This window comes from Tyto alba, unplaced genomic scaffold (genome assembly GCF_018691265.1).
Source record: "Tyto alba isolate M040663 unplaced genomic scaffold, T.alba_DEE_v4.0 Super-Scaffold_38, whole genome shotgun sequence".
NCBI lineage: Eukaryota > Metazoa > Chordata > Aves > Strigiformes > Tytonidae > Tyto > Tyto alba.
The window spans coordinates 11242606-11255492 of NW_024881313.1; the positions used below are offsets into that span (position 1 = coordinate 11242606).

General features: G+C 39.7%; 1 protein-coding gene across 1 annotated transcript in view; it reads right to left on the reverse strand.

Moving 5' to 3' along the window:
• Positions 1 to 666: 666 nt before the first annotated feature.
• Positions 667 to 12887, reverse strand: part of SCIN (scinderin) — a 50123-nt gene continuing 37902 nt past the window's right edge. Inside the window, exons 7-16 of the mRNA XM_042802115.1 lie at positions 12196 to 12284; positions 11780 to 11995; positions 10502 to 10623; positions 10231 to 10321; positions 7540 to 7710; positions 6866 to 7043; positions 6277 to 6398; positions 4740 to 4817; positions 3342 to 3402; positions 667 to 2362 (exon numbers count right to left, since the gene is read on the reverse strand). Coding sequence (XP_042658049.1) covers positions 2229 to 2362; positions 3342 to 3402; positions 4740 to 4817; positions 6277 to 6398; positions 6866 to 7043; positions 7540 to 7710; positions 10231 to 10321; positions 10502 to 10623; positions 11780 to 11995; positions 12196 to 12284 — 1262 coding nt within the window. The 3' untranslated portion in view covers positions 667 to 2228. The remainder of the gene's footprint in view (positions 2363 to 3341; positions 3403 to 4739; positions 4818 to 6276; positions 6399 to 6865; positions 7044 to 7539; positions 7711 to 10230; positions 10322 to 10501; positions 10624 to 11779; positions 11996 to 12195; positions 12285 to 12887) is intronic.

Consider the following 12887-nt stretch of genomic DNA (forward strand, 5'->3'; position numbering starts at 1 on the left):
TATGCTGGCAGACTGTGCCAGTTCAGAGCCCTCAGTGTTCTGGAAGATATTTATGTACAAGGAGGGCAAATCTTGTCTAATCCTTGGATAAGAAGCTACTATAACTGTTAATTTTAAAAAATTAGAAGAATCATATGTATGTGTCAAAGACAACCATCAGATAATTACAGGCTGCTCAGTGGCTGCATGAAGTGCAGTAGCTGAGGAACTGAAAAAGTCTTTGTGCTCCTTCCAGCAGGAGAAGGACCTCTCCTTATCTACTCTCACAAATAAAAAGCAAGATCTGTCCTTTAAAAACAAATATATATCTATTTCCTCCTATTTTATAAAATAGTCATTTCTATAGTCAATCATTTTGCCAGCAGAAGGTTACAAAGCCAAAGAGTTTGGTAACAACAATGGTAGTTTTTCTTAAAGATGAAATCACAAGCTTGTAAGTACTCAGTTCTTTGATTTTCACTTAGGTTTGCAACTTCTAAGTTGTTGGTAAGAGCTGACCCTCCATCATGTAAAATGGCGCCAAAACAACAAGGAACTTCTCATTGCATTGTCCATCTAAAAAGGAAGGTACCTACTGGGTTTCTTAGGCAGTTTTGCTAGACGTCAGCGGAAGCACTGAGCAACAATATGTCAGAGAGAGGAAGACCATCTTGGCACACAGAATACTATTTTTTGTGATTTTATTTTAAATGAAATTACATTCAGATACAGCCCAGTTATATAAGCAGAGATTTAAACCTGTTTAAAGCTAACAAACTCCTATAATTAATCTCTTAGCTTTGCAATTCTTACATCATTGATATTATGAGCTCAGACTAAATTCACTCTTTCGCATTACCCAGATTCAAAATCACAATAGTGATAAAAAAAAATATAAAAATGTCTAAAATTTCACTTTCCAACCTAACTTATAAGAATAATAAAACCACTGAAATGCCTTCATTAAAAAGCCACATTGGCATGACTTACAGCTGTACAAAGTTGTTTAAAACAAGGATTATAGGATAAGGGATCAAAGCAGTGCTAAACATCTGAAGCAGAATATTTCCTACTGCCCTCACATAGACTTTTCTGGCTAAATTACAAATAAAAAACACTTTGAAAATGTACTCTTAAATTCACCAGAATAAAAAAAGCCCAAATAACTCTGTCTGAGAGAAAAGAGAAGACCATATTCTATGGTGTGTACTCACACTCCAAATTCCCAGGATGTGGACTGCTACTGAAACAAGGGGTTTCCTTGTGCTTGATGTACTTGATATTTGACTAAGACCTTCATAGAAAATGAGTAGAAACACATCAGGCACCTGACAAGATGAGCAGTCTGCGTGCTGGAAAAGAACTGAGTACTGCTCAGTAAGGCAACTGAGACAAAGTATGGCTTAAGTGCAATCTGGTTAAGGCAAAGTATGTGTTCTTGAAGCCATTATTTCCTTTGCTTCCATTTAAAAGCACTAGTACACTAGAATGTGTTTAAAAGCTTTGGTTAAAAAGACCTGGTGGAGCTGGAGGTTGTTCACAGAGATAAATCTAAATAAATTCATTACAATGAGCTAGACAATCCCTCAAAAAAACCTTTGTCAACTTCATATTCTTACAGCCAGTCAGTCCGAAGCTCCAAATACATGTACTAACAAGACAAGCAAACATGTTAAGCACAGCCTTCTCAAAATATCTATCAATTATTTGCCCATTTCAAGACACAGCTCCCACTCTGGACCAGGCATCATCTGAAATTTTATGTGTGTGGCAATATTTTGGCCTAGTAAGTAAATCATGTCCAGTCCTACCCTTGCTACAGAGGTAGAATTAGTCTTTTGTCAGGCCAAATTCTGCACAATATTATGTTGACCTTAATCTAAAGGAATTTCTGTGGCATTAGTTTGGATTTTGAAGTGAAGGCAGAATTTGGCCCACTTGAGCACATAGAAGTAAGCTGATTCACAGCTTCTGTTTGAAGGGCCAATAGATTAAACAAAGTATTGGTAGCACTTTCCATATTTACTACATGAAAAGCCCCACCATTCACCCCATTTGACCAGTTTACAATTATCATTTATCCTTTCCAGTGCTAAGAATTACTAGGTTATTCAGAGAAATATATCAAAGCTTGGGAAAGTATAACAACAGATGGATCATGTTGTTGCACGAGCTTATGCTTAAAAATACTAGAAAGTAGCTGGGCTCTAATCATTCTTTGGCATGAAGCTGCAGTCTCCTTGGACAGATCAGTTCTTCCATTTGTTGTAGTCCCAAGCCAGGAACCAGCCTGTGAATGTCAGGGGTTCGTGCCCCTGCTTCACAATTACAATGGGGGTCCCCTTATCTCTGCCAGAAGGATCTGTTTCAATATAGCGTTTGGCTAAAAACAGAGAGGAAATAAAACATGTAATATATTAGTTCATTCCTTTGGTATAAAAAAATACATTAAAAGCCCTAGTAAAAGAACACAGGGCTACTATAATACAGTATTCAATTAAATTATTTCAAAGGCAATGAAATGATCAGGTAATTGCTGATTTCTTCCAGCTCCCAGTGAAGCAATTGTCCAGAAGGTTACAAGAGAGGGATTGCTGCTCTGATCAGCTCATTGCCATACAGCTGGGTTTTGGCTTTTGAACAGGAGAAAGAATTTGCTGGTGCTGTGCAGATGCACAAGCTTCATTCCTGTTTTTGCTATGTAAAAGCCAGTATAGCTTCCCCTGACATTGCAATGTGACATCAGTGCCTATCAGAAACACAGCTAGGTACGCCGAGCTGCTCCAGGGAAATATCTGCAAGTGTTTTTAGCACAAACTTTGTCAGAATTGCTCAGCTATGCAGAATCACACCAGACATGACACATGATTTTTCAAGGAGGTGCACTTCATGTGTGTTGTCTTGACTTACTCTGCAACTGGAATTTCCTCCTCCAAATTTAACTCAGTGAAGGGTGGCAGTGTAAGGATTTGAGGATTTGTTGGCATTCCTTTGACTATATACATTAGTGTAGGGTGCAGATCAGTAGGTACCTTGTTTCAATTCTTTCTCTTTTCAGTGCAGGGTTGTTTTTTTTTTTTTTTTCACAGCGCTTTCCTATATATTCTTTAAAAAGCTCTGCAGTCTAGTAATGTTATCTTGATTAATTTTACCCTTAATAAACTTACATATAAGGAAGATACAATGAGTTTTAAAGAACATTTAAAGAAGAAAATAATCTTCTCCAGAATTAAATCCTAATAAGCTCAGTGACCTTTAAACACTGTAAACATAACTAGATTTCTTCTTACGTATCTTTTTCACATCTTTAAGTAATATTGATGCTACTTCACTCAGAATTCTGCCAAATTTATTTGATTTACCAGATTTAATCGATTCCTGTCGCTCAGTTTCATTAGCATCCTTCCCAATCCAGATAAAAACCTGCAAACAGGGGAGAGAGAGATATAGCTCCCATCCTGTTATAAGGATGTTGTGTACGGTAGGTTAAGTGCAAAGTATTTGATTCCACTAGGAGAAAGAATATACACTGTGAAAAGACTACATAGATGCACAGCTTTCACAAACCACAATTGATGATTTTTTTTTTTTCCCCTTGTGAGAGACTGTAGTTCTGTCCTCTGAAATCTCACCACTCTCTTGACACTGGAAGGCTGAGCCTTTGTGCACTCTGAGGAAAGAAACTTTAATTACCTTTTCCCCGGATATCTTTTACAATTCGCCAGGGAAATTGCTCTTTAGATGCAAGTAAAAACACTGAACAGGAGCTGTCCTTGGTTTGAGCTCAGCATGCACATCAATGCTTATGCCCTGTGATCAATGCTACCCAGGGTAACTGCTAGCTTACCTGATGAATAAACAATCAGAGCCTCAATCTGCAATCCCCACATTTTTTTCTTTTTTCTTTTCTGTCAAGGATCCTTTTGGAAACCAGCTACATGTCCCAGACCTCTTTCCTTCCTCCCTGAGTCAGTATATCCCAACCACTTCCCATCCGTCTCTTCCAACCACCTTCCTCCATCACTCCTTCCCACATGGACCTTGGATGTTCCTTCTCATTTCCAAAAACCTCAGCCTTTTTTTCCTTAAGGGTTAGGCTGAAGAAGACAAATAAAGCATGGGATCTGTGGCCTCCTCCCCCTTTCCGTCCAAGGGGAGAGAAAGGTCAGAGAGTATGTACTGTGAGAAACAGACGTGCCCTCTGCACCCACATCAAGTTTGCCTGTCATCCAAAAAGATCTCAACATTTTCAGTTTTCAGTGAACCTGGGAAAATGATGGAGATTGTTTCTGTCACCCTCCACCCAGTTCTTCTGAAGAAATCTGTGTAAGGGTCTGGTGGTTGTCCCCTTCTCTAGTAAAACTTTTTGCAGGTGCTGCTGCTACATGGATTTTATGGCTTCTGAATACCTTCTATGCAATAACTTTCTTTTTAAAAATTAATAAATTTTACTTATGAAGTCAAGAACATTACTGAGAGCGTTTCAGAACATTGCTGGGGCTTATACTCCTGCAGCTTCCACTGGTTTTAATGGGAAGTGCCTGCCATGGTCTCACATTACGCTTGGAAATTCAGACATGTATATTCACACTAGCACATCATATACCTCAAAAAATATAGCTCCCTGTGGTCTAATTTAAAGAAAACAAAACCTCTTCCATTCTCACAAAGACTATATTTCCTCCCTTCTTATGATCTAAGTGGTTCAGAATAAATTATCCTTGCTACCACAAAAAGCAGTGGCCAAGTACACAGCTTACCTGATCCCAAGCATCCAGCAACATGACATCATCTTCAGCCAAATCATCCTGAGTGAATTCTCCTGGGACTTCCTCAATCTAAAAAGGATATTATGTTGTTGGTTTTTTTTTTTTGTTTTTGTTTTGTTTTTTTTTTTTGTTTTGTTTTTGTTTTGTTTTTTGATGATTTATCAAGATACTCTGCTTTTGCACAGACCAAAGACATTTTTAAAAGGATAATTCCAGAAGCTGGTGTGCAGTATTTTTTGCTCCTAAAGGGTCAAGCCCTAAACTGATTTGATGAATGTGTCAAGGGTGTTTCATTGAAAGGAAACAAATCACATAATTGCATGTCCTATAAAATCAGCTCTCAGCTGGTCAGAATTGATAGGATATCCACAGGAGAGTCAGCTTTACACTGTAATTGTGACTATTGTAAGTTGGGACCGAGGCCTGCCACAAGAAGGGGACAGGGAAATTTCCACAGAGCACCTTGTACCAAGCAAACTGCTGATATCAGTGGATATATTAATGCATTTTACATTCATTAATAAGCAAAAGAAACTGTTTTGGTTTGCAGTGGGTGAGCTCAGTGACGAAATACACACCCAAGCAAGCTTTCCTGTCACTTGACAATGGGACATTAAAGTTGACTAAGCCATCAAGGATTAGTCCCCAAAGGAAGGGCAGACTGCTTGCTTCTTCCAGGGATGCGCAGGCAGATAGGAAAGCAGTTTAATGTTATTCTGTATGAGAAGGAGAGATAATAATGTAGGTAGTGCTCAGCCCTCTACTTTAACAGGACTGTCAAGGGTTTGGCTATGCTTGGTCATATATGAGTGCTAAAGGGATGATAAGCTGATGGTACAAAAGACATTCCTTTTCCCCACCCTGTGTAATGCTGTTCTGAAGGTCACAGTGACCTGACCTACCCCTTCTGGTGAGGTCTAATGGTGGCGATTCTGTTACTAGAGCAATGTTACAGGAAAGACGGGGTTTCACAGAATTTGGAGGGAATTTAAAACAAAAATTAAAAAGTGCATAGCTCCCAGCAGACAGTTATAGAGTTTGGCTCCTATTACTGTATTTCACAGGAGTGTTTTAGAAGCTTTCTAGAAGAATACACTTTACTACTTTCATAAGATTTTAAAGCCCTTATTAAAGGATCCTATTTGTTTTATCCCTCTTCAAATGAACGGGCTGTGCCTTAAGGAGACTGCAGAAATGGTAGCTCTCAGCAAAATGATAGCAGTCTGGCAATGCTCTGCAAGAACACAATTGCTTTTGACTGGGCAAACACCTTATCTTTTTGCATCTGCAAGCCTGTAGTCCCAGGCTGGCACAGGCTCTGCATGCAAAGATCTGCAGTATTAATTCTTCTGTTCATCCTTTGCATTTGGATTGATTTAAAGCACCAAACCTCAAGTCTCTAGTTCTTGCCAGGCACAGCTAACTAAGCCAGATCCCCAAATTCATTTAATGTCTGCTGATTCCCAAAGCAAAATATACCAGAAAATATGTAATTAAACAGAGAGGAAAGTATCCATTATATACTCACAATAAATCTGCCAGTCTTATTAGAACAACCATACAGGTGAGGGGGATGGTCTTCAGCCTTTGTCAAGAGTTGTGAGGAAGTCTGATATTTTTTTTTACCTCCAAGTGCTTTCCAGAATTCCTCTGAAATACACAATATATAATTTATTCAGCAGTGGATTTAACATTTGATGTTTTAGCTTGTTAGACACTGTTTCAAGAATCCCCAAACAATATCTTCTGTCTCAAAGATGGGTGCTTTTTCTTACAGCTCTTCCTGCAATTTGTCAAAATAACAATAAAGATATTGCTTGCAGACTTAGAAAGAGCAATGCACTATGTCTTTCTCCCCTCCTAGGCACTCAGGGTGAAGAAAGGACCACATTCCTCTGCAGCTCCTGCTACTGTCCCTCAGAGTTCCAGGGCATCGCACTGCTTGTGCATCAGCCAATCCTGGCTAGATCTCCATGGTGAAATATCAGGTTGGATTTTCAAAGAGAGAGAGTGAGCATATACTTCTGCCTATAAAATATATGATTGCAAAAAACGTTTAGGCTGCAGTGCTGTGTATTCTCAGCTGCCTATTAGCAACCACGTGGCCTCATACTAACCAGGTTCCTGGCCTTCATTAATCTTAGTAGTCTGGCATTTAAGAACGCTGGCAATGTATTGAGCCCCTTGCTCCTCTTCTTTGTTTGCTCCTTTTCCTACCCAGGTGTAGCCAGAGTTGTTTGGCAGTTTCAGAACAAAGACATCGTTGGAGTTTAATGACACTGCATCAACGTCAACCTAGATTGAGAAAGAAACTGTTTTATTCTTTATGTTTTCAAATAATGCAATCACTATTTTGCATTGTTTATATAAAATTCATAGGTAGATGTTAATCAGCTGTGCTTTTTTCTTCAATTTTTGCCTAGATTTACTCGGATATATATTAGAGAAGAACTTAGCTTGAGACAGGGAACTGACTTGAAGGGCAAAACTTAGGTCTGGTTTGGCAGTAGGAAAGACTGTCTCATAAGGGTTGCTGATTTTTGTCTATTCTCTGTCAGCTGACTGTTTGCTACACAGTTTCCTCTGAAAGATGTAGATTGGCTGCAGCCAGTTACAGCATATTCTCTTTGATTTATTAGATGGGCTGGTCACATAGAGCAGTGGATTTGATTTGGAGGTCTGCATTCCTCCCAGACGTGATGACCCAACAGGATTATTTGGAGAGGCTCGTGGCAGCTATACCACTTCCCGTGGGGAATAGTTGGTTTGTTTACTTAGCAGGTGAATTTACCTCTGCAATCCTGGTGATGGCCGCCAGGTTTCTGCGGACTTGGAAGAGTCGTGTGGGTGGAGCAGGTTTCTGACCTTCCTTCTTGGATGTCCCATCCTTGTAGACAATAAGAGGTTTGTTTTTGAACAAGCTCAGTAAATGTGCAGGCTCTTTGCCTTGGCTGACTCGGATCTGTACGTGTGTAAAGAAATGCAATAAAAGAAATAAAAGGACACAGGTAGTTATTTTTGGTCTTTGTTGAATAGCATAGGGGATGTTAGACAATAATGCCAAGTATGTTAGCAAGAATGAGAAGTGGCAAGCTGAGAATATCTAAAAATATAGTTCCAGACACATTATAGTTAGAGCATTTGTGAGATTTTTTTGTCAATCATGCTGACACAAAGACAAGATTCAAACTCCTAACATAATGTTTAGCTGATTAAAATGGCTGCTATCTACTGTAATAAGAAAATTACTCTTTTTCAAAAGAACTGTCATTTCATAGAGTTTTACAGAGTAACTTAATTCCACTGAAAAACTATCTTGCAAGTTTAGGTGCCCTGTATTTAAGCAGAAGAGAATGGTTATTTATCCTGTTCATGATTTCTACGTCTATTTTACCTGCAAGAGGATGAAAAAGATGAGAATAAATCTATCTTGGAGAGGATAATATGGATGACAAAAATGAGCTTCCATTACAGATTCAGAAGATGTTACTACAATACCAAAACCCATTCAGCTATGAACGACTGGCTTTAGGTTAATGTATGGTAAAAGTTATTTGTATACAACCATTTCTTCTTCCTTTGTGACAGTAGCAGTACCACCCAGCAAGGAGGCGGGCTGCGACACCCTGCCTTTTGCTCTCAGGAAGAAAGGGGAAAAAAGGGCATGAAGCTAGCTGCGAAGCCAGCAGAGGAGGAGCAGCGGAGCTCCTCAGCCCTTAGGGCCCGGCCGGGTGGTGGGAGGGGTGGCCGTGGCCAAGGTGGTCGCGCCGGGCAGCGGGAGCCGGTGCTCCTGCTTCTATCAGCCCTGGACAGGCTGGTACTGGTGCCTGAGGAGGATACCCTATGGGACATGTATTGCTGTAGATGCCAAACTGCGGCAGGATTTTATAAATGCAATAACCCCCCCCCCCAAAAAAAAAAACTAAACAAACAAACAAAACCCCTCAAAAAAACCCCCAAACAAACAAACAAAACAAAATAAAATAATAAAAAAAAACAAAACAAAACAAAACCAAAACCAGACCAAAGCAAAACAAAACAAACAAAAAAACCCTAACCGTCATCCAGGAAAAAAAACTGCCCAGGGAAACGTATTCCTGAAACACAAATAGGGGAACGGCTTTTCAATAGTCCCTTGTACTGTAGTGCCATCTAGTGATCACAAAACAGTACCTTTAAACCTTTCAAATAACGCCAATACAGATGTTAAACACAGGTAGCCACGTGTATACATACAAATGCACACATGCATATACACATAGGTGTGTGTATACACACACACATATATGCACATATATATATTTCTAAATTCATTGCAGCTGAAAGTACTTTTAAGTATCATGTTCATGGCAGTGAGATGGATCTCCTTCAGCTTTAATAAAAAGGCTTTTTAAGCACATTATTATTGCAGCTGTTAGTAGTAATATTATTATTGCTGCAGTATTAGTATTGGCCTGAGTTATGAGGCAGGACCATATTGTGCTGAACTCTGTCCAAATATAGAACATGTGTTAGGAATATTTCAAGCAGTAATTACCTAGAAGTGTTCTAATCCTTCCTTAATATAATTTCAATCATAAATCATAACTAATTAATAGCTAAAAGCACGGTCTGCCATCTAAATTAACTGTACCTTGGTGGGTGGGGGAAGCCCTGTACTCTGGTAATTAAGAAATGGGAAGCACAGAATTATCTCCTACTGACTAGAAAATCTCTGCCTGTCCCTAGTTATGTTCCAGCTCTAGCCTTTCTGTGAAAAGGAGACCCCTCACCTCTCCACCTACCCACCACTCCTCACTAGTGGTGAAAGGAGAGCACACGTTCTAGTGATGCCAGGACCAGCTCATCTCATCACACCTTTTAGCTGCCCATGTCCTGCCTGTTGCCTTGCACACCCCATTTCTGCAAGTGGGACTGTGCTTTCACAGAGCTCCAACCACTACGGGATGGGAAAACCCAAATTAACCTTCTTCACTACAGCAGGGTTGAGCCAGGCTTTCTGGTTGTCATGTGGTTTTCATGTCTCCCAGTTTTGTCCCTCTAAAAGTCAGGCGTGTTTTCTGGGCTGAACATCACAGCTTCCTACATAATCAAAAGGAGACAGGGGAGCTCACACAGGTCTATCACCCTGCCAGACACTTTTTTGAGAGTGAGTTGCCCTGGGAGGATCTTATCCTTCGGTCTCCGCTGACCATATACATAGTCTGTAAGGCTAGGCTGGACTAAAATCTAATTCTTAGACAGTAAAAGTCAAAGGAAAGAAAAAGCAGTTTTACGTTGTGTTATATCTGTGTCCTTTTGGACATCTACATTCAGAAAGGATGATTCAAATGGGAATTCTCCAGTGACTTTAAAAGGAGTCCATGGTGCTTGGTTCAATACAGACCATGAGCAGTCTTCAAATGCTACCTCCTCCTTCCAATTTGCATTGACATTTGCATATATTGCATGATCTATTGAATTTTATCCAAAATGCACTAACCTGCACAGCCTGATCATTCAATAACCGATCCAGCTGAACAGTCAAAAATGCAGATGCAGTCAGTTCATCTTTTGTAGTATGGGCTCCCTGCCTGAGGAAGAACAGGAAAAAGACAATGGTGAAGTCCAGTTTCAAAGTAATTCAGAGTTTATACTGCATGACAAATGCACAATAAACAACCTTGCACTTCCACATGGTTACAAGAGGACGTAAAGCCAGCATGAAATAATACCCACATGCTGGAGTTCTGTGCAAAGCCAACCAAACATACCATGTGTAGATGATCTGCCCTTTAGGGTAAGTGTAGAGGATAATGTAGCAGTCACCACCATAGAACTGTCCATATGTCTCAGGTCCCACAGGAACTCTGCCGCTGCTTTCCACACGCCAGATCTGGAGAAACAGAGAAATCACTGGAGAATGCTGAACTTCATCCTGAGACTCTTCAAGAAGCAATTTATTGTGTCATCCCTTGAGTGATCTTTGTTTCTGTTTCCAAGCGTTATAGAATAAAATCAGGAAGGATTCTTTATGAAGTAGATAGATACACTCTGCGCCCAGTGAATGAATGAATAATGACCATCAACAAGCCACTGCAGTAAACTAATCTTTGTCTTGATGCTTTAGTGCCACATGATCACCTCATAATGCTATGCTGAACTTACTTTCTTAACATCTTAAGATGATAATATGATTTGAAAGGCCCAGCATTATGATTCATCCTAGAACTATCATATCATTTGGGAGAGGCCCACTGTTAGGCAGATTTCTTCCTATGTGATTCACTCCAGCCCAGTTCAGTTAAAAACTGCTCTCCAAAAACATACTGCTAAAATTATACAGCAAAAACCACTTCAGATCTAAGCTGCTTTGGCTCAAGCCTACAGACCATCCAAAGTATGAGGTTAGAAACATAGAAAATATATTAATGAGCCTGGAAGGTATTTATCTTTTTATTCTAGAATCCCAACATGCAGATGTGTATTCAACAGGCTGTCTTGGTACAAAGCCAAACCAGCCCTCTTCAAGTCCAAAGATATTCTTGCAGTGGGTTATGGATAGATCTAGAAAGACTTTCTCTGTAAATGCAGGCTACCTGAGAGGGACACTAGAGACAAGGAAGGTTCCTCTAGAAAGCAGACTGGATACATATATAAGGACATGGAATGAATTTCTGACTCCAAGGGCAAAGTTTTCCCATTCAAGATTTCAAGCTGATGTTAGTTAGAAGTTATTCTTTAGGCTAAGGATCATATTTAAAGCATATCTTTACGAAATATTGTGTAGAAGGGGAAAGGTTTCTGCTGTTTGATTTCTATCGATGACTGGTACAACTTTCATAAGCACCAATAAAACATGACCCAGCATACAGCTAACAGAGAGATTCACTTTCTATTTCAAAGCACCTTTTCTGATGGCAGAAGTAGCACTGCCACTAATGTAATGTTACTCTACACAACAGTAGAAATGGCAAAACAGACGAACAGCTTATCCCATAACAGAATAAGCTAGGTAGGTAGAATGCAATTTAATACAACACAAAAATTACCTCTACTTTCCCTGAGCCGTCATCTACCATGTTATGCTGGGCAGCCATTTGTGGAGACTCATGTAACTTGGTAGCATCAAATTCAATCTGCTCAATTTTAGCCACTCTCTCTGTGACATAGACTTTTCCAAAGCCATCACTTTGATCTTTATCCTTCCAGTCTTTGAAAAATTGTTTGAAAATTGGCGTTTCACCTCCTTCAGGAAGGACTTGAATCTGAAATGAAGCAAGACACATGAAATGGAAGGAAAACAAAACTGACACAGTTACTTGAACAGAAACTTTTACGAATTACCTGTTAGTGAAACAATGACCTTATGTCTTATAAGCCCTTAAAATTATTTACTGCTGATTTAAAACCAAAGTCTTTAACAGAGGTCATGCTCTCCTGGTATCATCTCATAAACAGATCGCACCTGTGTGTTGGCAGGATAATTCATCTGCTGTATGAATTGTTCAGCATTCTTCATGGCAGCTTTTCTCTCTTGTGGGTTAGCATTTTTGCCTGGTTGAAACAGAAGGATAACAATACATGGGAAAGGGTAGTGAGCTCACAGGTCCTACAGAAACAAGATGTCCTTGAGCCAGGTTCCCTTCAACATTGCTTTTGCCTCAGTCTTGAACAAACACAAATACTGGACATAGCATAAGCAATAAGATTCACACAAAGTTGAATAGTCAAAACAGTACCTCAGTAGCTTTGAAAGCAATTCAAATTAAAGAAAAGAAAAAAAAAGAAAAAAAAAAAAAGGAGGGGGCATTGTTTTTTGTTTAGTGTGTGTGTTTCTATCAAAAAATGCTGTTCATAATACCTGCTTGATTCAAGGTACAAGAACACCCCAGCTCTTTTCTCTGAATCCTCCCTTGCTGGGCTGCAATGTGCTAAATAAATCTGCTGTCCAGAACTGCCTTCACTTCTTCAGGCAGCACCACAGTCTGAGTAAAAGAAACTCTCATTTCATCTAGCTGTGCTGTGCAATTTACCACCACCCTTCCCCATCCATTGCTCCCTGCTCAGCCTTGCTCGGTGTTGGACATCTCTGAAAGTCTCTGTGGGATGACACTGTGTATCAGGTCTGTGTCCCAGCTGGCTGTCAGTGATTATACT